Raw genomic sequence first — 26,818 nt, forward strand, 5'->3', positions numbered from 1 at the left:
TAGGTTGTTAGAACATTTTCTTTTTAATGATCTGTTTTTATTTTACATACATTGTAAATTGCTGTTCTACCTGAATGTATGTCTTGTGAGGGTGTCAAATCCCCTGGAACTAGAATTACAGACAGTTGTGAGCTGCCATGTGGGTGCTGGGAATTGAACCCAGGTCCTTTGAAAGAACAGCCAGTGCTCTTAACCTCTGAATCATCTCTCCGGCCCTAGAACATTTACTATACCTGAATTTCTTTCTCTTCTAATAATTCTTTTTTGGAACGTAACAAGAACAGAGAATGCTTACATTGTATCATAGAAACAATTTAAGAGATTTCTCTATTCCTGCTCCCTAACTCAGATCTGATATAAACCCTGACACCCCAAACAGATGTTCAAGCTGGATTTGGGATGGGAATGAGATGGATCAGGTCTAGGCCCCTATCTGTTAGTCTTTGTCTTGATGGATCAGGTCTAGGCCCTATTTGTTAGTCTTTGTCTTCAGTTTAGGCATTTACAATCAACCATGCTAGGCCTTGATTGCCGAGCTTGTGGCCTAGGCCCCTCCCTTCTTGGGAAAGTGTGAAAGGCCTGAGTACAGGTTACACTCTGTGTTGTTTCCAGGAAGTTCTGTTTGGGATTGCAAAATAACTGTTTGCTTGTCTTTGGTTTTTTTTTTTTGAGACAAGATTTCTCCCTGTTGTCCTGGATGCTTTGGAACTCCACCTGCAGATCAGGTTGGCCTTGAACTCAAAGATCCACCTGCCTTTCGAGTGCTGGAACTAAAAATGCCCCATCACTCTGAGCGGCAAAATGACTCTTGAAGTGCAAGGTGAGGCAGCCCCACCTGGAGAAGGCTGGGTCATACTTCTGCCACTGGAAGACCCTTGCTCTGTGTATTGCAGTAGTGCCAAGGTCAATTCGTTGGAGCTAGCATGTTTACCCACAGCTGCCCCCATCATAGTGGTAAGGTTTCTCACATGTGTGGGTTTGCAAGCATGCCTAAGATGCCCAGCTAGCTTTTCTTTCTCTTTCCCCACTCTGGTTAGGGGTGCTCTAGCAGGCAGAACTAGGTATCATGAGCTCCTGGTAGTGGAGCTCCAGAGCAGGTGATGCCCTGGCAGGCATAGTTGTGGGATGGCACCCTGGGGTAAGCAGCTGGGCGGGTGGCAGTCACTGGTGCTCAGCAGTTTCTCTGCACCCTGTGGAAGTATGCCTGCTATGAAGCTCCACCTGGAAGAGGAGACGGAGCTGAGCTGAAGTTGGTGTGGAAACAGCACCGCCGTCCCTTGAAGGATAGCCAGTTGGAGACAATGAAGTCTTTGAACTCCTGGGTCTCCTTCAGGGTGGGCAGCCTGGTCAGCACTGTAGCTCCCTCTCTAGGGTTGGAACAGTACTCACTTCTTGTGACAAAACTCTTCCTGTGACTGGTGGGGGTGGGGTGAGGGTGGGGTATGAGGAGAACACAGGGTGACTGCCTGACTCTTGGCCCTAACAGCAAGGTTATTCGAAGCCCGAAGTCAATGAAGATTTTAAAAACTAAGACACAAAACCCAAGACCAGAAGTCCCAAGTTGCCAAAGATTCTTTTTCTTTGGATTAAATAAAAACTAGCAGTGCCTTTTAAAGAAGTTCCCTTATATACCAAAATTCTCAAAAATGTAAACTCTTGAAAACAGCAGCAAGGCCGGAGGTCAGGCTGTGCCCCCAAACCAGTGGAGTTCCCATGCGAAATGAGTCATAAAGCTGCTTATTCTGAACCAGGTCCTGAACATGGTTTTAGCTCATCCTAAAGATACACCCTAGTTTTCCTATTTCCTATTTCCTATGAGTCAGGGTAAAAGATCTTAGAAGCCAGAGGATGAAATAAAACATCAATTAATATTCACAAAATTTAAAAGATTAGTTTTATTAACTTACTGTGCAATTTGAGAATGGGATATCTCAAGTCTTTGATCAGCACACTTGATAATTTCTTCATATGATGTTACCTTGGGAAAATAAGTATATATTTTTAAAATAAATACAAACATTTGTGTTTAATTTGATTACTTTCTCCTTTTTTAAAATCTTTACAAGTTGAGCCGGGCAGTGGTGGCAGACGTCTTTAATCTCAGCACTCAGGAGGCAGAGGCAGGTGGATCTCTGTGAGTTGGAGGCCAGCCTGGTCTGCAGAGTGAGTTCTACAACAGCCAAGTCTACACAGAGAAACCCTGTCTCAAAACAAACAAAACAACAACTAAAAAAAAAACTTTTACAAGTTGAAGTTTAATTATTTGATTACAGCAAATGAAAATCATCCAAGGGACTACTCATCCTTTCCTATTTTGATCTCAGGAGATGAGCAACAATGAGTTAGGTCTGGAAAAGTGAGTCCCAGAAACTTGACAGCTCCAGCGAGTGCACTGTGAGCTGCCTGTTTTCCACCCAATGATGCCGATGATACAAGGCCAACTAAGGATTACAGTCTATTAAATCTATTAGTAGATTTAGTCTACTAAATCAATGCAGTCCTTATTTGTGTGGGGGGGGAGGACTGAGGCAGTAAAATGTGAGATTCCAAGGCCAGCCTAGGCTACTTATGGAGGCATGATCTCAAAAGATCAAAATGAAAACAAAAAGTAAACTAAAACACTAAATTGGAAAGATACTTAATTACGTTGAGGGTAAAGTAGTGAAATTAAGATTTAAAGTGCCTGGAGCAAGGTTCTTGGCTACTTTCCAGCTATCCAGCTACTAGGGGCATTTAATGTGCTTACGAGGTAAAAGGGCTTGCCAAACCTCAGATCCTTTTAGTTCAGGAGTTCCATTAGCTCTGTGTTTGGTTTTGTTTTTAGTTTTTCAAGGCAGGGCTTAGTTTCTCTGTAGCTTTGGAGCCTACCCTGGAACTAGCTCTTTCAGACCAGGTTGGCCTCGAACTCACAGAGATCTGCCTGCCTCTGCCTCTCAAGCGCTGGGATTAAAGGCCTGCGCCACCACTACCCAGCAAGAGTTCTGTTAGCTCTGACATGATGTTTGTGTTGAACTTTATTGTTGTTTGGTTTTGTTTTCATACTGAGGATCAAACCCAGGGCACACGCTAGGCAGGCGCTCTGCCAATTGAGCCACATCCCCATCATTTATTGATCCTGGTGTCACTTTTGATGGTTTTGCTTGCTTGTTTTCCTGTCATAAAACATGTACCTTATTTATTAAGCTGCCTACATGTCTCCGGTACTTGTCATTCTCCTCGATGAGTCTGCTGTAGTGGTCTTCTTTGCTCTCTAGAAGGCCCCCCAACTTTGTGATCTATGGAGAAACATCAGTGAAAATGTAACCTGGAAACCATCGTAAAACAGGTGTTTTTACGAAACATTTTATGAAACATTACGAAACATTTCATTTTATGAAAAATGAAGTCAGCTGTATTTTAGTCCAATATTCTCTGAAACTGAGTTCCACTTAAGTGAGTAGTGACATAGATGAGCTGAATATGAGGGTAGATTGCATACAAAACACACCGGCAGAAATTATGATGGACTTTCATTGATTCTGTTATTTCCTACTATGAAATGGTTTTGTAAATAACCAAGCATATGCTAGTAGCTACGGACATTAGCCACATCCTGCTTTCCCACCATCCCTTGCATAGATGACTCATGCAGGGACATGTCTGAGTCTGAGGCAGTGGTGTGGGTGATGATATCTGAGACAGAACCGCCCTTGAAAATGATGCTCATTTCTAAGTTCCAGCTTAACATACTTCATGGTCCAGCCTATTGTCCAGTTTTTGCAAGAATATTATTGAAAATTAATGACTATGTAGGTTGGCAAGATGGCTTAGTGGGTAAAGACCCCTGCAGCCACAGCTGGTGACTTGAGTACTAACCCTCAGATGATAAGGAGAGGGGAACAACTCCTGCAAGTTGTCCTCTGCCTCCAAGTGTGCCACGGCACTCTGCATGCCAATCATGCCAATATGGTTTTACACACGAGTGCGCGCGCGCACACATACACACACACACACCAAATGTAATAAACGTTTTAAGTAAAAAATTAATTTTTTTCTGCAAGGGGCATTAAGGGTCATCAGGAAACCTTATTAACATTTTCTTTGGAAGTTTCTTTCTTTTTTATTTTTTTCCCTCAAGACAGGCTTTTTCTGTGTAACAGTCCTAGCTGTCCTGAAATTAGCTCTTGTAGACCAGGCTGGTCTGGAACTCACAGAGATCCACCTGTCTGAGTGCCGGGATTAAAGGCATGTGCTACCACCTGGCAAATTTTCAAAGCAATTACAGAGGGAAAAACTGGAGAAAACGTCCCATTAAGTAGCAGTGCTAAGAATGATTTCCAACCTTCTCACACTTGAAATATACTTCTGTGTCTGTAGAGGACCCGTGTTGGAGTAACTGCAACACTCCATCCCTCTCTCTCTTCCTTCCCTCTTCATTCCAGGCATGAGAAGAACCAAGTGCCTAGAATGTGTGATGCATGAGCTCTGCTTCCAGGCTATTTTATATATATATATATATATATATATATATATATATATATATATATGTATATATATATATATATATATATATATATATATATATATATATCTTTAATTTGGAGGCAGGGTCTCCCTAAGTTGACCAGGCTGGCTTTAAATTCAATTTATATATACCCTAAATTAGACTCAAACTTGAAACCCTCTTTCCCCAGTCTTCAGGGTTAAGGATTTTAGGCATGCATCTTCACTTTTTTTTCTCTTTCAAAGGTTAATGGCTATGAAGCAAATATTGTGCATATTTCTGCTTCTAAGTGGTTTAGGAATACAAGGATAGATACCTGTGCTATACCAGAGACCTTATCAGTCTTTGTCATTGTAGTGAGACCCATGGGGTTTTCTAGTATTATTCAAATTGTATTTGTGGCACAATGTAATAATCTAACATACATAATCTATAGTGATAAAAGTAGAACAGTTCAGATTTCCATCTTCATAGACTTTTTTTTTTTTTTAAATCGGGTAGTGGTGGCGCATGCCTTTAATCCCTGCACTCCAGAGGCTGAGGCAAACAATTTCTGAGTTCCAGGGTAGCCTGATCTACAGAGAGAGTTCCAGGACAGTCAGAGCTACACAGAGAAACCCTGTCTCAAAAAACAAAACAAGCAAACAAACAAAAAACCTCCGGTGTCTGCAGCAACATGCAACATATTCTACAAATAACCAGAAGGGAAGAGGCCAAAACTCCAAACACAAAGTTATGGTAAGAAGAAAGCTTTGATCATTGCACATTTTATATGTATATTAAAATATATTATAGAAAAAAGAAAAATATTATATTGTACCAACTTAGTTTTTTTTAATTGTTCTGTAACTGTCTAAACACCCAAATCATGTTTTCATTTTCTCCTTTTTTTTTGCATTCTTTCTGTGCCACCTGATGCAAACTAAGTTATTTTCAACCATAGCTATTTAATGCAGCTATTATAGCTGAATACACAAAAGTGTAAGTGTGCTTTATCCACAGTGAGAAGTAGCTCTATTTTGGCGGGCTGTGCATGGTGTGTATCTGTGAGCCTAGAACTCCGGAAGCTGAGGTGGGCTATCGTGCGATGAAGGCTGGCTTGAACTGCACAGTAAGATCCCATCTTGAAAAAATAAATGAGGGGCCGAAGAGATAGCTCAGCAGTTAAGAGCACATTTGGTGCTCTTTCAGAGGACTCAAGCTTGGTTCCCAACACCCACATCAGGGAGCTCGTAACCAACTAGAACTTCAGCTCCCGGTGATCTGACACCCTCTTCTCGCCTCTGAGGGCACCTGTATGGATGTCATGCACACATGTGTATACATACAAAATAAATAACTTTTTTTTCAAATAAAACAAAGAGAGGGATATAGCTAGTGGTAGCATGCTTGTCTGCAGTGGGTAAGCCTTGGGTTTGATGCTTAGAATTAGGGAAAATAAAAGCATGTTGATCTTTTGGCTTCTGCATTTTGAAAAGCATAAATTTTACTAGTATAAATACAAATCAAGTTGGACAATATTTAAATTTTTATAATTATTTTTAAAATTAATTTTTATTTTTATTTTATGTGTATGGGTGTTTTGTCTGCAAACAACTATATGATATTTGCATGCCTGGTACCTAGAGAGGCAAGAAGGCGGCATTGGACCTCTTGGATTTATAGACAGTTGTGAGCTATCTTGTGAGGGAATTGAACCTGGGTCCTCTGGAATTACAGCTTAACCACTGAGCCTTTTTTCCAATTTTAAAACATGAAAATACTTCTATACTTTTACTGGTAATACTGCCACAATGCCAGTATGACTATTTTAATGAGCAATAATACTTTGAAGGTTGATAACTTTTTAAAATGTGTTGGATGGCATTGGGTATAAAAGGGACCATAACATAACGCATTTCTTCTTACCAAGAAATCAAGCTCCTCATTTAGATTGTGGTATTTATCCAGTTTGACTGCCAATAACACAGGTGCATCTCTGGCATTCCTGGCTTCGTCCACATCAAAATTTGTGACCTGAGATTAAATATGTTTGCACACATTATAGCATTTACACACTCCCATCATTTCACAGTGTCATTGAGAATTAAAGATGGGGGCTGGAGAAATGATTGGCAGTTAAGAGAGTTTGCTGATCTTGCGGAGGTCCCAGGTTCACTTCCCAGCACCACATGGTGACCTCACAAACATCTGTAATTCCAGTTCCATGGGAGTTAATGCTCTATTCTGGCCTTCTCAGGCACAGCATACATGTGGTGCATAGACATGCATAAAAAACACACATAATTTTTTTAAGACTCAAAGATTGAGGGTTGAGCGATATGTGACTGGATTCTTAGAAGTACATAATTTGCTGGGTGGTGGTGGTGCTTGCCTTTAATCCCAGCACTCAGGAGGCAGAGGCAGGTGGGTCTGTGTGAGTTGAAGGCCAGCCTGGTTTACAGAGTGAGTTCCAGTACAGACAAGGCTATTTAAGAGTTAGAAAGACTTCAGGAAATTTGGCAAGAGAACATCAATACCTGCAGTGTATTAGTATGTTGAGGGCAAAGCATAACGTGTTAAACTCACCTCAAGAGTGTGATGTTGAAGTGCTTTTTCATTAGCAATTAACTCTTTAAGAGTTGCAATTCTGTTTTTATGTTTCAATAACTAGAAAAAAGCATTGTATATTTTAGAGGAAAAGAAAATTACCTGCTAGAACATTTACCATAAAGTCATGCAACCACACAAAGTCCAGTCTTGAATGTTGAAATGATTTAATGATTTCACCACTTCCCTGATGAAGAGTTTCTACAGCAAGCCCAAGACTGCTGTGCTTAGCAAGACCAGCTAGCAAGTCACCCAGAGCCCTAATTTACATGAGGTTTCTATGGCCCTTGCTACGGATGACTCAGTAGGCCAAACTCTGTTGTTCACAGCATGTTATATAGATTGAACACTTGCTTTCTGGTGGGTGGAACTTTGGTACATGATTTCCCCTATAAAAATTCTATGGGCAAGTGGTTTTCCTTAATTTCCATGGTCTATTTGACCCTGTGATCACTAGTTAGTGCTGGGGAAAGGATGTGCAGATTTCTGTGATTTCTCCAGGACACCTGGGGACCTGATTCCTTCCAATGCGGCCCCACTGTGCCTTTCTTTGCCTGGCTGCTTTTACTTGGTAGCCTTTAGGTATAAGACATCAGAGCTAGGGGTATAGCTGGATGCTGAGTCATGTCCAATGCCTGGAGTTCATGGTGGAGGTGAGAACTAACTCCTGAATATTGACTTCTGACCGCCACACATGTGCTGTGTCCCATATGCACTGCCCCAACATACACACATTGATAAGTACAGTTAAATTTAAACTTTTGGAAAAGGCAATGGAGAGACTCTAGGTACTTCTGCTCTGACCCTTCTTCCCAGTGAAGAAACAAAGGGTTTGTTTTAAATGTGTCCAAGTGACAAAGTTTGAAGCCACTGTAAGGACTAGTCAAAACAAGCTCCTCTTTAGGAATCAGTAATGCCATGGGAAAATGAAAAAAAAATTTAAAAAATTTATTACACTTATGTGGCGTGTGTGCGTGCATGTGTGTGTGTGTGTGTGTGTGTGTGTGTGTGTGTGTGTGTGTGTGTTCATGCATAGCAGTCAGAGGGAAACTTCTGAGAGTTTGTTCTTTTCTTCTACCATGTGGGTCCCACGGGTTGAATTCAGGTCACTGGGCATGGTGGCATGTTTCCCTAGTTACTGAGCCATCTCATCAGTCTCTGTGAATAAAATTTTCCAATGTAGATTTTTTAATTTGAAAGCAAGTCAACTTTTGGCTAGTGTATCTACTTCTAACAAGCATAATAAGCTAGTCTGGTCCTCGAGCACTTCTTTAAAAAAATCCAAACTTTAGAAGCAACTATTCTGTGATGTTTTAACTATTTCATCCCACTACAGCGAATCAGGTTTTAGAATGAAGAATACAGCACCTCTTTATCTAAGTCTCTCTTTTGAAGCTGAAGGCTCTTCAGTTTTTGCAGCATTATGTCATTGGTTTTCTCACTATCTTGGCAATGTTCAGCATCAGGATTGGTGATATCCTAAGGATAATGGTTGGAGAAACTAGATTGAAAACTTTTCTCCGAAGCGAAAGAAAACCCCCTTTCAGAAATAAGGGGTCAAATGAGAGAAATCACATTGAGTCCACACTTCAAATGCTCTTCATCATCTTACTGGGAGTTAATAGGGAGGCCTGCACCGCCTCACACATGCATGTACATTGCTGTTAAGAGTGGATAGTGCCCAGAAGTGGTGGCGCACACCTCTAATCCCAGCACAGGAGGCAGAGACAGGTAGGTCTCTGAGTTTGAGGTCAGCCTGGTCTACGGAGTGCAGGCTACACAGAGAAACCCCATCTCAAAAACCAATAAACAAATAAATAATAATAAACAAACCAAAAAAAACCATGGCAAGCGATGCATTCATATTTCAGCTCAGACGAGTGTACTTAAAATGGAAGAAATGCACAACAGAAGAAAAGGCTAATTTGAAAATCTAGCAAGTACACACCTTTTCATATTGTTTTTGTTAAGTGCAGTTGCTGCCCAGGACAGGGCAAATATGGTTCCTTATTTAAGGAGACAGGCTGAGAAAGGTCATGTTACTTGGACAAGTCACATAGCCAAGGCATGCGAGGCCACGATTTGAACTCATTGATAATTCATTTAAAAATTTATCTATCTGTCTGTCTGTCTATCTATCTATCTATCCATCCATCCATCCATCTATCATCTATCTATCTATCCATCATCTATCTATCTACCTATCTATCCATCCATCCATCCACCCACCCACCTATCCATCTATCTATCTATCTATCTATCTATCTATCTATCTATCTATCTATCTATCATCTATCTATCTATCTATCTATCTATCTATCTATCTATCTATCTATCTATCCATTGTCTATCTATCTATCTATCATCTATCTATCCATCCATCTATCATCTATCTATCTATCATCTATCTATTTATCTATCATCTATCTATCTATCTATCTATCATCTATCTATCTATCATCTATCTACCTACCCATCCATCCATCCATCCATCTATCTATCCATCCATCCATCTATCCATCTATCTATCTATCTATCAATCTATCTATCTATCTATCATCTATCTACCTACCTATCCATCCATCGTCTATCTATCTATCTATCCATCCATCTATCTATCATCTATCTATCTATCTATCTATCTATCATCTATCTACCTACCCATCCATCTGTCTATCTATCATCTATCTATCCATCCATCCATCTATCATCTATCTATCTATCTATCTATCTATCAATCTATCTATCATCTATCTACCTACCCATCCATCCATCCATCTATCTATCCATCCATCCATTTATCATCTATCTCTCATCTATCACCTATCTATCTATCTATCTATCTATCTATCTATCTATCTATCTATCTATCTATCTATCCATCCATCCATCTATCCATCTATCCATCTATCTATCTATCTATCTATCTATCTATCTATCTATCATCTATCTATCTATCTATCTATCTATCATCTATCTATCATCTATCTACCTACCTATCCATCCATCATCTATGTATCTATCCATCCATCTATCTATCATCTATCTACCTACCCATCTATCTATCTATCTATCTATCTATCTATCTATCTATCTATCTACCTATCTATCTATCTATCTATCCATCATCTATCTATATATATATCATCTATCTCTCATCTATCCATCTATCTATCTATCTATCTATCTATCTATCTATCTATCTATCTATCATCTATCTATCTATCATCTATCTATCATCATCTATCTATCTATCATCTATCTATCTATCTATCTATCTATCTATCTATCTATCTATCTATCATCTATCTACCTATCCATCCATCCATCCATCCATCCATCTATCATCTATCTATCATCTATCTATCTATCTATCTATCTATCTATCTATCTATCTATCTATCTATCTTTTACCTGACATGTGAGAAGTCCTACTGTCAGGGCCAAAAGACTGTGAATTCTAGAGACCACTGGAGAAGTTCTCTTCATAAGTGGGAGTTCTGAGGTTTCTTTACAAGGTGAGCAATTCAGGAACAAATTAGAAGGTAGCCCCTTTGTACCCTATACATACACAATTCAGATTTGTCACAATAAAGTCAGAGGATCCATATTATCTTAAATAAAATGCTGGTGAAACACTATGTTTAAAAGCTCTGAGCAGTAGTTCTGAAACATTCTTCCTTGGGATGCCTTGATACTCTTAAAATTTATTGAGAAAAACAAAGCACAACTTTAAAAACAAAAAAAATTATTGAGGACCATGTTTTTTACATTAAAGATTGTAACAGAATATTTTAGAGTATTTGTTTACTAATTCATTTGGGTAACAATCCATTATGCCTTAACATAAATAGGCCTTTTATTAAAATTATGGTCCCCAAAATAAAAATGTTAGTGGAGGAGCAGTTTTCTAGCTTTTGCAGTTTTGAGGACACTGGGGATCAGCCTCAGGGTCTCACTTGTGCTAGGCAGATACTCCTATGCCTTGCTACAACCCTGGCTCATTTGCAACCAATTTTAATTCTATAGTTGGAAAGGCGGCAGGACTCTCATCTTGGACTCACACCCTGTGGTGGTTTGAATCAGAACATCACCAGAGAGTGGCACTTTTTGAAAAGATTAGAAGGATTAGGAGGTGTGGCCTTACTGGAGTAGGTGTGGCCTTGTTGGAGGATGTGTGTCACTGGGGGTGGGCTTTGAGGTTTCAAAAGCATATGCCAGGCCCAGAGTCTCTCCCTCTGCCTATAGATCTTGCGAAGCTCTCAGCTACTGCATCAGTGCCTGCCTGCATGCCGCTATGCTCCCTGCCATGAGGAAAATGGATTGAATCTCTGAAACGATAAGCAAGCCCCCAATTAAATATTTATTTTTATAAAAGTTGCCCTGGTCATAGTGACTAATACACATCCCATCAGCCTGGAGGACAATTATGTCATCATACATCGTACAGCTTCTAAAATCCATCTGAGAAATAACAATGGGAAAAATCAATGATGTCTTTGAGAGCGGTCATCAAAGTTAGTATTCCCACATGCAGAGCCAGATTCCTCACCACTTATCTACCCCTGCCCATCCTTTAAAATGTTAAGAGCGTGTAGCCGAGGCTGGCTTTGAACTTGGAATCCTTTTGCTTCAGACCCCAAATGTCTGAGATTATAAGCATGTGTATCAACCAACCCAGCAACAATGTGTCTTTTTTCCCATGCTATTAGCTTAGTTACAAACATATATAGTATGCTATATGAGTTCCAGAGTCTGATCCACGTCTCAAACTGATTTTTTCCTTTTAAGAACATTCTTTGTTGAGTTTCCAGTCATGACCCAACTGCAGAGGAAACAAGATGTGACTGCCTTGCCAAAGAGGTACCAAGCCACATGGCTAACATAGACAATAAATATGGGCTAATATAAGTTACCAGAATTAGTTAATAAGAAGAGCCTGAGATACTGGACCAATCAGCTTATGATTAATGTAGACCTCTGTGTGAATTCTTTGGGGCTGAATGGCTGATGGCTGTGGTACTGGGCAGAACAGAAACCTCGGTAACAAATGGTGCCCAACGTGTGTACAAATGTATCCACAGAAAACCTGAGAGAGCTTGGGAACAGAGTTAAGCATGGCTTCTTGGTAGCAGCAATTTCTCGGGTTTGTTCTGCTTCCTAGAGGCAAGCACATCTCATTTAAGAGAGGCTTCCTGACTCAGCTTTAGCTGTAAAACCTTGCAGCTCTTTTAAGAGGTCCTGCCACAAAACACTTAAATGGTGTTGATGAAAAGCTGACTGCATGCTTTTGGTGGTGGTAGGGACCTTGAAATGCCATAGAGTTGTGGAAATAAACATGGCTCTGGCCGGTACCTCCACCATGAGGCTAGAATCTCAGAAAGGTAAGGAATAGGCTGGATCCAGCTGCCAAAGCCACGGCTTTAATCATAGCCATATCGCTTAGCAAATTAAAGACTCATGTGGTCAGAAAAAGAGAGATATACAGTAAAGAAAGATTCAGATGAAGAAAACCTCTAAATGGTTTAGAGTGTGTTTAAAAATATATGTAGGCTTGGGAGATAAAAGAAAAAGGATAAATATCCTTAAAAGAAAAAAGAAAAAAAAAAAGAGTAGTTGGGTGTGGTGGCACACATCTTTAATCCCAGCACTTGGGAGGCAGAGGCAGACAGAACTCTTGCACACAGTCAACAAACCCTCCTTGCCATGCTGCGCATGTCCAACGTGGGAGACCCTGATCTAGGTAAATCCTAGAGAGCTCTTTAGTTCGTGTGTTTTTAAAACTAAGATAACAGCAGTATTTTCCAAAAAATAAAAAAAAATAGATTTTACTCCCAAACAACGTAATTATTATTGAGAATGACTCCATGATATGTTCAAAGCTATATACCAGCTCCATTCAAGTTATTACAACATGAAAAATAAATACAGCTGGGCATGGTGGCTCATGCCTGTAACTATGTGGAAGACAGAGGCAGGGAAATCACAGGAAACAGGAGACCAGCTTGGTCTACATAACAAGACCATCTAAAACCAACCAATCAACCAACAATTAAATAATAATTTTTAAAGTAAAATAGACTTGTCCAATTTTCTGGCTCAAACTGGCTTGCTTTCTTTACCTTGGCATACACTACCAGAGTTCCCAGACCTGCTCTCTTCCTAACCAGTCAAATGACATGATTTTACTTTACCTAGGCAGTGCAGTCACTCAAACCTGCAAATCTAACATTCAGAATCACAGGCATTAGTAGTTTGAGCTCAAGCCAGCCTCAAGGATGACATAGTTTCAGGCCAGTCTGAGCTGGGTACCAAAACCCTGTCACAAGCCAATCAAAACAGATTTTTAATTTTACTCTACTTGGCGGGCGGTGGTGGTGCATGCCTTTAATCCCAGCACCCAGGAAGCAGAGGCAGGTGAATTTCTGTGAGTTCGAGGTCACCCTGGTCTACAAAGTAAGTTCCAGGACAGGTTCCAAAGCTACACAGAGAAACCCTATCTTGAAAAAAAAATTGTAAAAAAAAAGAAAAAGAAAAGAGAGAGAGGGAGAGAGAGAGAGAGAGAGAGAGAGAGAGAGAGAGAGAGAGAGAGAGAAAGAGAGAGAGAAGATTCATATACTTTAAGGAAAAAAAATATAATAGGTGTGTCCTGACTTGGGAAAACTACCCCTTCCTGGGCGTACTTTTAGGTATTTTGCTAAAGAAAACAAACAAAACAAAGCTTTAGAATGACATTAAAAATTCAGTTTCTCTAAAGGTGTTGATAAAAGGTTCCAATGCAGTGTTTTCAATGCTTTATAATTTTACAAGTAATATGTGCTATAGTTTTACTTTGTAAGAAAAAGAACAATTTTATTTAGTTTATTGCTAAATTAGGTTTGAAACCACACTTCAAGAATTCTCTGGTAGTTCAGCAAGTTAAAATAAATCAGGCATGTCCTACAATCCCCCCACAACAATGGAGAAGGAAGAAAGGAAAAAGTCCTTTTTCAAAGGACTCTTCTAGAGATGATCCTTAGAACTGGTCACAGGTACCCATAAATTCCCAGGTTAATTGTCACCTCTACCAAATCCAACACAAAAAGCCAAGAGTTATTGTTCTTTAAGGTGAGTGCCTAGAAACCAGTAGAAACTTCTCTAAATTGGTGGTACATTTCCTCCTCCTCCTCCTCCTCCTCCTCCTCCTCCTCCTTCTTCTCTCTCTCTCTCTCTCTCTCTCTCTCTCTCTCTCTCTCTCTCTCTCTCTCAAACAAAATAAAACAAACAAACAAAAAACCCAATTCCTCCTACAAACAAATGCCATATCTGAGTATCAAGACTAAATATCCATCGCTAGACTACTTGAAACTCTGGGGTGGTGTTAGACATTCGGACATTCGGCATCTGCATCAGTACCTGGGTGCCATCAGGCTTCATCGCTTCCTCCAGCTGCTCCCTTGACTGAATTATCTCAAAGTTAGGGGTGCAAGTTTGCGCCTCCCCCTTTGCAGACTGCCCCAGCTCATCCATCTGCTGCTGGAACTTTGCAGTTTTAGCCCTCTCCTTCTCACAGGCGAAGAGCAAACTCTTCACTTGGGCCGTCAGCTTCTCAACTTTTGATTTCAATTTCCGCCTTTGTTTCAGGCACTCCTTTTCCCGTTTCTGGAATTCCTCCTGAAAAGACAAGATCTCTTGTTTGCGGTTCTCCTTCTCATTTTTCAACAAGTTCAAAGCGGAACTGGTGGCCTTCTCCAGCTCTTCTTTGTATCGCTGTAGTCTTTGCAGCTCTTCGTCTTTCTTGCTTAGGGTCTTCTCTATCTCCAGGCACTGACTGACCGATCTGTTTTTCTGCTGTATCTCGGCAATGTACCTTTCCTGTAAATGGACATAAAGGATCTTGATCTTTTTAACCTGGAGCTGCAAGGTCTCCTTGTCTTTCTTGGATTCCTGAAGTTGCTTTTTGGTGTTAGCCAAAACCTCCTGCAGATCCTGAAATTTCTTGCTGATATCATTCTTCTCCAGGAGTACATTGTATTTGTCATCAATTAACTCCTCCATGTTCTCCTTTAGTTTATTTATGATGTCAGTCAATACTTGCTGTTTGGTGACCTTCGTCTGTAGTTCTTTAACCCTGTTTTCTAAGTACAAGTTCCTACTATGGAGCTCTTGGATCTGCATTTCCTGTCTCTTGTTAATCTGTTTTAATCTCTGCAAGGCTTCATTTAAAGCCATGTCCTCTTCCAGGGGCTCCAAGCATTCAAGGCTTAGCTCCCTATCAGGCAAGGTGCAGTTGTCCTGAGATCTACTCTTGAAGATGCCCTCTGGAGACCAAGGTGTTATGGCTAGGCTGTCTACACTGTCTTCTGTGACTTGCTGCTGGTGACTAATGGACATCTCGGAAATCTCCCCAGAATGCTGCATGTCTTTTGAAGGAACTTCAGGCTGTAAATTACAGTAAATAAAATCAATGTGAAAGAGTAGACTGCTGAGTGTAACTCCCAGCTGCGTGGCAGAGAGAAGCAGTAGGCGTACACAAGAAATGTGCATCGCATTTACTGAAATAAAAGAAAAAAATCTATTTGGACTCTCATTATCTTCTATGATGTAAACCCTGGTCATGTACAAGGTATTTTATTTGGTTTCAAAATCAATTAAGCAACTGTATCAATTACCCTATAGACTATAAGATCTTTTGAGTAAAGGGCTTTAATAATATCCTGCTTGGAACATTACTTTCTCTATGCTGACTCCTGTGAACATTAGAATGGCAGACATACTTCATGATTGACTTTATGCCCACAATGCGTGTTTGGTGGGGGTGTCTGTAACAAAAGACTCCACAATTGTGGTATAGAACACTGAAATGAATATCAAATTAAAAGCCATTTATGAAGCATCTGTTGGGGCAGTATTATATCAACCTAGAGATGCTGAGCCCCTATACTTTGAATGGCTTTTCATTGCTCTGGGATAAAGTCAGTTATCTAACCAAGGTTCCCAAGAGCCCACTAATTGCTATAGATAGCAGACCCTACCACCCTGTCCTCATCCTCATTCAGACCCCTGCTTCCTGCAGCCCATGTTCCCTGGACTCTAGGCTCCCTTGAGGTCCTAGTAGGTATCATAGACCTTACAGATACAGGAAGCCCATAGATATATTGTTCCTTGTTCATGCAAAGCTTCTCAACTCACAGTTGTTTCACCCATCAGAGTCCAGTCCAAGGACTACTTCAAAGAAGCCTCCCCAGCCTCTCTTGCCTGGTGAAGTACCCTCTGCAGAGGCAAGCATCGCTCTGTGTAGTTCTAAGAGTCAAGTGCACAGTGGTTTGTGTGATTCCTTGACTAATATCTGTCTCCCTTACTAGGATATTTTCATGAAGACAAGAGCCATGTGTTATTATTATTATTTTTTTGGTTTGGTTGTTTTTAACATTATATAACTATCACATAGCCTGTCCTAGAACACAATAGATTCATGGAAAAACCTACTGACTACTTGAAAAAAAAAACACCTAATTGCAATGGGAAAAGGAATAAACAGGTTTGAGAAACCTTAATTAGGACTAGAGAGGAAGGGGGAAGTGGGGAGGGGGAGGGGAAAGGGAGGTGGGGAGGAGGTGGAAATTTTTAATAAATAAATAAATAAAAGAAACCTTAATTAAACAGATCTTGCAGATCTTGGAAATGCTGGTTTCTAGAAATCAACATGGTTAGCTAAGTTTTCTTTCAAATGCTGCTAATTTCCAAATCAATGAACAGAACAGCCTGCTCATAATCACAGACAGAAGAGTCATACTTTTTCTTATGAAACTCATGCTGAAAACGTGGTATTTACACTCCCATTGGACTAAACTCTTCTGCTGAGGTTGTTCAGAGAATACACAGACTTGATGTCTTCAGCGCTGTTAGGATATCACCGGTGACCACAACCAATGAATCCCAAGACAAGTAACTATTTGCTCTTCCAAAGAAGTCCAAAAACACAGACAAATCTTTGGCTTGTTTTGCCATATAACTAATAAACACTCCTGTACAAGCTCCCTTTCTCAACCTTTCCCACAAGGCCATCTCTTGAGTCTCAGCTAGTTTGCTGTGGTGCACGTAAAAATGGGTCCTACTTAAGGCACCATGTTGATACCATGCCATGTACATATTAAGGAGCAGGACAGTCAGTCATAATCCTTAGGGAGATCACACTTCAGAGACCTACTCTCTAGTTATGGCCTGACATGAAGACCCATCAGAAGCACAATCCCTTGAGCTGATCAGACAATTTAATGATATTTGGAAAGTCTCAGCCTGTGTGTTTTTAAACAATAAAAACACCTCTGTATCTGTTAACATGCCACAGGCTTTAATGACCCCACCAATCAATCTTACCTCCTCTGTTTCATGATCAGTTCTCAAGTCAAGCAGGTCTAAGCAATCCTCAGTATCAAATAAACTTTCACCGCTAGCACAGACATTTTCTCTACACAGAAAGGGTTGAGGCTGACTGGTGTTAAAGGCAACATCCACGACAGCGCTTCTAGCCAGCGACTTTTCCATCAACGGCTGCATCTCTCCTCTGTAGTAGTTTAGAGACAGACTTCTAGATTTCCTGACGTGCTCGTGAGCAAGTTGGTCTTGGTTTTCGGAAATCCTAGTTTCCATTGGATTCTCTCCCTTAAGTGCATAGGGCTTCTCACCGGTGTCCGCTGCATCATTATACTCATGGCTTTGTGGCTCCGGCTTCTCCAAGGAAGAAAAGGCCTCGCTCAGGTCTTGAAATGTCATCTCATCGTTAAATGCTTCTATCCAGTGAAATTTGCAAATGGGTTCAAATTGTCTCAAGGAAGAAACCCCAGTGTTAGCTGGTTGATTCTGTACACCCTCTGAGTAATTCCCAAGGTTGATATCTTATTAGAAAAAGAAAGAAGATAATGAGTTACCATAAACTTAGAGAATAAGTGTTATACTTAAAATAAATGTTGAAGGTTTCTCTCTCTCTCTCTGTCTGTCTCTCTGTCTCTCTCTCTCTGTCTCTCTGTCTCTCTCTCTCTCTCTGTGTGTGTGTGTGTGTGTGTGTGTGTGTGTGTGTGTGTTTTGTTTTGTTTTTCGAGACAGGGTTTCTCTGTGTAACAGTCTTGCCTGTCCTGGAACTTGCTTTGTAGAACTGGCCTCAAACTCACTGAGCTCCACCTGCCTCTGCCTCTCAAGTGCTGGGATTAAAGGTGCGAGCCACCACCACCTGGCTACTTTTCCTTTTTTTATATAGCACCTCACTATTGAGTTTAAGACAGCCTCAGACTCATCCTCCTCCTGCTTTTACCTCCAAGTGCAAGGATTACAGGAGTGTGCACCAATGCTTGATTTAGGTTTCATCCCTAGCACCCATAAGACAGCACACAACTGTCCAGTTCCAGTCCCAGGGGATCAGACGCCCTCTTCTGGCCTCTGAGAGCACTGCATGCACCTGGTGTGCACATGCATACAGACAAAACATTCAAACACACAAAATAATATATGTGTGCATATGCATATATGTATATATATTCACACTTTGAAAAAGGATAGGGTAACATAATTTCAAACACACAAACATGTTTAATTTTTATAAGTTTACAATACTGCAGAGGCAGAAGCAGGCAGATTCCCAGAGCTCACTGGCCAGCTGGTCTAGTTGGTTAACTGGTTAGATTGAAATTCTGTCTAAACAAATTAGGTGCCCAGCAATAGAGGAAGACACCCAAAATTGACCTTTGGCATACACAGGCGCGCACACACACACAGGTCCACAAGGTGTCAAATAAGTCAACTGTAGAATAAAAGACAGTGTAAATGCATTTTCTTATCCTTTCTCCTATTAACTGACAAATTCAGCTGTATAAAATAGCGAAGTTCTACACAACTAACACCTCATCGGCTCTCTGAAAACCTTCATGTGCTAAAAGAAAACTGCAGGGCTTGGTACTATCTGTAACAGCCATACTGGCTACTTAGGGAAGCTGCAGGGTGCCATAGATACCATAGATGTCATAGATACGCTGGAACCTGATTGTGCAATACCATTCCTGCTTCCTGCACCACATAGTGCTTACTTTTATTACAGCAGCTTCCAAAAACCTTGCTTTGCTAATCAGGGACGGTAAAGGAGAAGTATGGCTCACTGAAATAGTGAACTACTTTGAACTAGCAGATGAGGTATGAAAGACATACAGCATTTGAGATAGCCTCAAATTTCAAAATGCTTTACAGTATCCTAGGTAAACTATGGTAACTACAAACTGTAACATTTTTTAAAGAAATAGCACGACTAGATCAGTTCTTAGAAGTCTTTCAGGACTGAGGGGAGGGCTCAGTTGGTAAACACTTGCCTTGCAGACACAAGAACCTGAGTCCAACACCCAGGACCCACATAAAATGCTGGGCATGGTGGTGCACGCAGCAGCATGCCCTTATAATCCCAGCACTGGGAAGGCGGCAGCAAGAGTGTGTCTGGGGCTCACTGGCTAGCCAGTCCAGTCAAATTGGGGAGTTGAGAACAATGAGAGGCCACGTCTCAAAGAGGATGGGCAGCCTTTCTGCGTCCTCTAGCCTACACGCATACCTGTGCACGCCTTAAGATGCATATATTAAAAGGCATTTTGAAAAAGTAATAGAACATTTGCCTAGCATGTAGGAGTCACTAGGTTTGACCTCCAGTGCTATAAAATAAAACCCTCCAGTCTTTAATTTCAAATTTTCCTTTAGAGATTAAGCCACACAAATACATGTAGATCTAATTCACTATACTGACAGATTACATTTTTAATTTTTACTTATTACTTAGTTTGTTCCTAATGTTGCTGTCAAAACCGCATGTCTTTGAACTGAATGTCCTTGTACACTGGCATGTTTAATCTCCCGGTATACAGAAATGGGATAGATGGGTTCTAGAAAATGCTCATCCTAAACTTTGTTAGATATTGTGAGGTCACTCTCCCAAGCAGTTCTACCAATGTATATACTTCTTCCAGTAATGAAAAAAAGTTCTTTTAGATCACCTGGGAGACGGGCTCTCTGCATGTCTGTCTGGGGCTGTCTTGGTTATGTTCATCTTATGTTAACTACAGTTAAAATCTTAACTCTAGTGGGACCTTTCCCTGGACAGGGATCTTGGGCTGTTAAGGAGGAAAGAACAAGCTGGACAGTAGCACACACCTTTAGCCCCAGCACTCAGCAGACAAAGGCCAGTCTGGTCTACAAAGTGAGATGGGGGGGGGAGGTAGAGAAACTGAGGAATATTACTTTAACTATGTAAATATGTGTTACATTTGTTTAAGCTATATTTGTTTAATTATGTAAAAATGTGTTGATGTTTCACCTTGCCTGCCTAAAGCACCTGATTGGTCTAATAATAAAGCTGAATGTCCAATAGCTAGGCAGTAGAGGGTTAGGTGAGGCTGGAGGGCAGAGAGAATAGGTAGCAGAAGGAATCTAGGCTCGAGAAGAGAGGAGGTGAGAACAAGGGAGAGAGAACAAGAGAGAAAGAGAGGGAGGCACCTAGGGCAATCAGTCAGACACAGAGTACAACATACAGAATGAAAGAAAGGTAAAAAGCCCTGAGGCAAAATGTAGACAAGAACAGGTTAATATAAATTATAAGAGCTAGTGGGACACACATAAGATAAAACCGAGTATTCATAACTAATAATAAGTCTCTGTGTCATGATTTGGGAGCTGGTTGGTGGCTCCAAAAAGCCTATTAGAGAGAGAGAGACAGAGACAGAGAGAGACAGAGAGAGAAAAAAATAGAGAGAGGGAGGAGGAGGAGGAAAAGGAAGAGAGAGAGAGAGAGAGAGAGAGAGAGAGAACAAATTTTAAAAATAATTTATTGGTATCTCCTGACTTCAGATGAAATTTGGCTGTCTGCCTCAAGTTCCTGCTGCTTTGGATTTCCAACTGGACCTTGAACTGTATGCTAAATAAACCCTTTCTTCTTTAAGTGGCTTTTTGTCAGTATTGTTTTTGTTTAGTCTTGTTTTTTGAGACAAAGTCTTACGAAGTAGTCTTGGTTTGTCTGGAACTGGCCACATGAACCAGGCTGGTCTCAAACTCCCACACAGAGATCTGCCTGCCTCTGCCTCTGCTTCTCGAGAGCTGGGATTTAAGGGGTGTGCTTGGTGAAAATTATTATTTTGAAGTCCTAAGCCCAAACATCTCAGAATGTAATTATTTGGAGACTGTATTTGGTGTTTAATGAAGTGATCAGGCTCAGATGCTATGAGAAGCATAATTCCTAATCCAGTGGGGGTCCTTGGACAAAGAGAAAGGCACTGCAGACAAAGGGTCATGGGAAGGCACAACAGAGGAGTGGCCATCTTCAAGCTGAGGAGAGAGACTGAACCAGGCTCAGGGCTTCCTGTGTAAGTCACACAGCCTGTGTTTATTCATATCAACCCTAGAGGACAGAAGCATACTGTCTGGATTGTCTATTCAGTTATGTGCTGTTTTTTGTGTTGGAATTCTTTATTTTGGGATATCAATTTACTGTCAGTTATATATATTGTAGATATCGTCTCTCAGTCTGCACTTTCAGCCTGTGGTTTCTAACTGGTTGATTATACTTTGATCACATATTAGTTTCTGATTTTGATATTATCAAATGTATCATTTATGATTTGTATTTAAATGTCAAGAAACATTTCTCTTTCCTATTGTCGTAAAAGACATTTAATTTTTTGCTTTATTTATTGACTCTGTGTGTGTGTGTGTGTGTGTGTGTGTGTGTGTGTGTGTGTGTGTGAATGTGTGGTGGGTAGGTATGTATGAAAGAGAGAGAGAGAGAGAGAGAGAGAGAGAGAGAGAGAGAGAGAGAGAGAGAAAGAGAGAGAGACTGCACAAGTGAGGCATGGCATGTGTATGAAGATCGGAGGTGAACTTTTGATCCATGAACTGGGTGATTCTCCCACCTGTGCCTCCCCTCCTACTGCATAAGTGCTGGGATTACAGATATGCACCACCACATCTGACCACATCTGGCTTTTTACAATGATTCTGAGGGTTGAACTCTGATTTGATCAACTAGTGCCTTTACCCACAACATCTTTTGGCATCTTTGGCACATAAATTTTCTTTCTGGAGTTAACTCCAGAAACTCACTTGTAGCTCACTTGTAGGCCATGACCCCATGGAATTAACTTTTGAATCTGATGTAATATCTAATATCTTAGAAAACTAACTGCTCTAGCATAACCAGATAAGTCTATTCTTACCCCACTGATTTATAATCACACTTCTAACAAATCTTGTTGCTGTTTGAGACAGGGTCTTGTTATGAAGCCCTCAGTGGCCTGGTAATTATATAGCTCAGACTGGCTTAAACTCTTGCTCCTCCTGCCTTATCTCCTCAAGGGCTGGGGTTTGTGCACCCACCATCATACCAGGCTCAACTTCTTTCATTTCTAAATGGGAACACCAGGATCTCCTAATGATAAGTGTAATTGCGTTAATTCTTAGCTGCGAGAAACTGAGTATGCAGCATCTCTCCAGTTCTTACGCTCTCCACCAACTTTCCCCATTAAACCTGGCACACCCTCTGTGCCATTTGTTCTCGGGTATTTTATTAGTGCTATTTCTGATAATAGTTAAAATTTTAGAAAGAGTTTATGCTCTTATGCATACTTATGTGTGTGCCTCCATGAGTTTATGTGCATGCAGGTGTCAGTGGAGAGCTGAAGAGCGTGTCGGGGGCTTCTGGGATGGGAGTTCCTGAGGGCTGTGAACCCCTCATGTGGGTGCTGTGATTCGAACCCGTCCTCTGCAAGAGCAGTAAGTGCTCCGAACTGCTGAGCCATCTCTCCAGACCTAAACATTTCTTTCGAAAGGAAATTCCTGTTAGCACATTGTAATACTATTAGTTTTTAAAATATGATCGATCATTCTTCTAAACTTTTATACTGGGTCTAGGAGTTTCTAGGCGCTTATGAATTTCTTATGTAGAAAAACTGTTTACGAATGATTACTTCCTATCTTTAACTTAAAAATGATTATTATTGTATATGTATATATGTGTGGGAAGGCATGCCACATCACATGTGTGAGGTCAGTGAACAACTTTGTGGAATTCTCTCCTTTCTTTTTGATGTGGGTCCTGGGAATTGAAGCCAGGCCGCCAGGCTTGCATAGCAAGCACCCTTATCTGCTGATTTGTTCATGGGCCCTTGTCTGCCTTTCTAGTCCCGACACCACTTACATTTCTTACACCTGTACATACTGAATTCTACAGCAAGGTTTGCCAGATCTTTTCAAGTTACTATTCTTTATAGTTATTAAAACAAATTTCTATATGCTATTTGGGCTTGCACTGATACATATGGACAGTGCGTCTTATGACTAGCTCTTAACTAGCATTTAACCCAATATCAATTTAAGCCAAAAATAACAAATTTTGGTTGTATCAATACATATCTCCTAAAATGCTTGTGTGGTATTCTAGTGTTTGAGACAACTTAAATAACAGCTTGCTGATTAAGGATACATGATGCTGGGCAAATCAGATTCTTAATGCAAAATGGAAATAAAAGTACTCTTATTTCAGAAAAAAACCCCAACATTTCATAGAATTATCTGTGGTTTACTTTAATAGCATTTATCACGTGCTTATCTCAGAATCTGGTTACTATTGTCCTTACCACAGGACATACTTTCCTGTGTGTATATGGAAACAAAGGGATACTTACCCCCTAGCAAACTGTCTTGAGTGCTATATATATCTTCAGAGAGCGTGTGTGTAGACTCATTTTCCCTTTTTGCATTCTTTGTTTCGTCCTGCATAATAATTTAAAAAGCATTATTAACACTTCAAGAAAACATCGGCTCCTAAAGGAGCACACAGCTTACTATATAGTTTTTTATGAGAACTTTCTGTTTCACAGGCAGAATGTGAACTTTAGCACATTTTCCACTTTGTATTCAGAACTTTGCTGATCACTCAGGAGACTTACATAAAAAGTAGCCTGCTTCTCAGTATTCTTTTTAAAAGTGAGATTGTCTCTCTCTAATCACTGGGCTAGATGAGAATGTTTCTATCTTTTGTTGATCATTGTTGGGATCTTTAAGAGACAGGGTTTCATGCCATAGTAATTTCAGACTTTCCTGAAAATCACTGTGTAGACACTGCCTTCAACCCGTGGTCACTCTCCTGCCTCATGCTATCCAGTGCTGGAATTATATATGTTAACAACCAAGCTCAGCTTGGGCAGTTATGCCTTATCTATTCCTGTCATTTGAGCAAGCATACACATACCATGAGGAGTGTGGAGGGCAGAGGACAACTTTGGGAAGTTGATTGTCTTTCCTTCCACTTTGTTTTGGAGTGAGGGCCTCTCTTGCTATTTCTGCCATGATGAGTACTCCATGTTATCCAGTCTGTGAGTTTCGGGGCACTGTCCAGTCTCTGCTCCGCATCTCACAGTAGGGGTGCTGGGGTCATAGGTACACAGTACCATCAAACCTAGATTTTTACCTGGGCTTTGGGGGTTGACCTGGGGTGACCAGGCCTGAGTAGCAGCACCTTTACCTGCTGAGCTGCCTTGCCAGCTCCAGCTCAGATAATTCTTTAATTTTTATTAAATCTTGTTTAAAGAGCACTAGAGTAGGAATGCTTTTTTTTTTTTGTTAACTAGCTTTTTGTTTTGTTTTGTTTGACATTGAAGATAAAAGTTCCAGTAATGAGGTGACGCCTGACTCCACTAAATAATTTATAAACACACCCAGGTCTTGTTCTCTCTGTAGTCTTAATGCTATACAAAAGGGCAGATTAAATTAGTATTAGAAATAAGATAGCATAGGGAATATTTAAAATTTTTGGTAAAAACATTTGGTTTTATCACAAATAGTATCACATATCTCAAATATGTGGATCTAAATGATGCCCTACTACACAGAAGTAGGCCAGCTTGAGCAATGGGGTGAAAGCCTGTCTCTTAGTGTCGCCAAGCTCTATGCAACAGCATAGAGTGGCTCCTGTCCAATAGGAACCGCTACAGCTAAATGCAGCTTATTACCGTCCCTCCGAATCAGACTTAAGATTACTACGGGCGCACAGGACCACTGGCGTGCCTTCAGGCTGTGTTCCACACAGTCCTTTGGGGATCCTGATTTCACGGATAATTTGAGCTCTAGTTTTCTCTTGTATTATTCTTTAATTTTTTTTCTTCTTAAGTTCTATGTGTACGGGTGTTTTACCTTCACGTATATCTGTGTAACACATGAGTGTCCCAAAGTCCATGAAGGCCAGAAGGTGGGGTTGGATCCCATGTTAACATTTGTGAGCCACCGTATGGATGCTAGGAATTGTTCTCGGGTCCTCTGAAAGAATATCCAGCTCTCTTAACAGCAGAGCCATCTCTTCAGTCCCTACTCCCTTTCTTTGAGACAGGGTCTCACAATGTAGCTCTGGTTGGCTTTAAAGTTACAGAGATCCACCTGCCTCTGTCTCCAGAGTACTGGGATTAAAGACATGGGATGTGTGTGTGTGTGTGTGTGTGTGTGTGTGTGTGTGTATTTGGAATCACTAGGCAGTTGTGAGCAGTTGGATCAGGATGCTGAGAACAGAACTCAGGTCCTCTGCAGGACCTGACTCAAAGTCTGAGCCCATCTCTTCAGCTCTGATCTCACCATTCTTACCTAAACATTCATTTTGCTCCTTTGGTCCACAAATTTATTTATTTATTATAATAAATAAATAATTTATTATAATAAATAGGGATAGTTCCTTATATAATTTAAACCATTCATTTTTCAAAATGTAGAACTATAGCATCTTGGACTCTGGTTAACATTAGACTGTGACTCTATTTTTGAAAAAAAAAAATATATATATTTTAAAAAAGCCAAGAACGGAGATTCAGGAGGCAGAGGCACATGGGTTTCTATAAGTTCCAAGCCAGCATAGTACACATAACAAGTTCTGTCTGGTCAGTACTACATCGTTACATAGTGAGATCTTGTCTCAAAGGAAAAAAAGAAAGGAGGAAAGGGAGGAAGGGAGGGAAGGAGGGAAGTAAGGAAGAGAAAAAAATATAAAATCATCCTGGGAGCTGGAGATGGTTCAGCTCTTCCAGGGGACCCTGACTTGATCCCCAGCACCCACATAGTGAATGCCTCACAACTGCCTTTATCTGCAGTCCCATGGATCAGCCATTCTTTTATAACTCTGTGGGCACTGTATGCACATGGTGCATAGATATACACGTAGGCAAGACACCCTACAATAAACTAAACAATTAAAAAAAAAACCTTGGCATGGCAGAGAATACTAAAAGTTCATCACATAGGAAAAACTAATGTGACCATTCTTCTTTTTCCTTTCCTTTATAAAAGTTTTTTTCTTTGAAGGGCTGGAAGATGGTTTAGTAACTGCTTAAGAGCACTTGTTGCTCTTCCAGAGGATCCAAGTTCAGTTCCTACTACCCACACTGGGCAGCTCACAGCTGCGTCTAACTCCAGTTCCAGCGGATCTGGTGCCCTTCTCTGGCCTCCAAGGGGTACCTATATTTGCGCGTGCGCACACACACACACACACACACACACACACACACACACACACACACACAATAGAGTAAATCTTTAAAAGTATCTTTTTGAGACAGGGTTTTGTTATGTAGCCCAGGTGGACCTCAAATTTAGGATGCTCCTGAGCCCACACCCAGAGTGTTAGGATTACAGGTATGTACCACCACTCTTGGCCCATGTGACCACTTTTCTGTCAGCAAGTATATATTTTCAGTATATAAGCTCACA

The 26,818-nt window shown here is 40.6% G+C and overlaps 1 protein-coding gene across 5 annotated transcripts in view; it reads right to left on the bottom strand.

Annotated features, from left to right (window-relative positions):
- The window catches only part of Cage1 (cancer antigen 1), a 38,295-nt gene that overhangs the window by 5,440 nt on the left and 6,037 nt on the right, over window positions 1–26,818 (bottom strand). For 3 of the 5 annotated variants that reach the window (XM_048424728.3, XM_085699398.2, XM_048424597.3), the window contains 9 exons: window positions 23,755–23,842; window positions 17,432–17,949; window positions 14,468–15,493; window positions 10,487–10,633; window positions 8,441–8,551; window positions 7,052–7,132; window positions 6,392–6,499; window positions 3,171–3,275; window positions 1,908–1,978 (listed from right to left, as the gene is read on the bottom strand). In XM_048424728.3, the coding sequence (XP_048280685.2) occupies window positions 1,908–1,978; window positions 3,171–3,275; window positions 6,392–6,499; window positions 7,052–7,132; window positions 8,441–8,551; window positions 10,487–10,633; window positions 14,468–15,493; window positions 17,432–17,949; window positions 23,755–23,842 (2,255 nt within the window). The remainder of the gene's footprint in view (window positions 1–1,907; window positions 1,979–3,170; window positions 3,276–6,391; window positions 6,500–7,051; window positions 7,133–8,440; window positions 8,552–10,486; window positions 10,634–14,467; window positions 15,494–17,431; window positions 17,950–23,754; window positions 23,843–26,818) is intronic. The other 2 variants (XM_048424781.3, XM_048424846.3) reach the window with 2 other exon arrangements.

This window comes from Myodes glareolus, chromosome 14 (assembly GCF_982192425.1).
Source record: "Myodes glareolus chromosome 14, mMyoGla1.1, whole genome shotgun sequence".
Taxonomy (NCBI): domain Eukaryota; kingdom Metazoa; phylum Chordata; class Mammalia; order Rodentia; family Cricetidae; genus Myodes; species Myodes glareolus.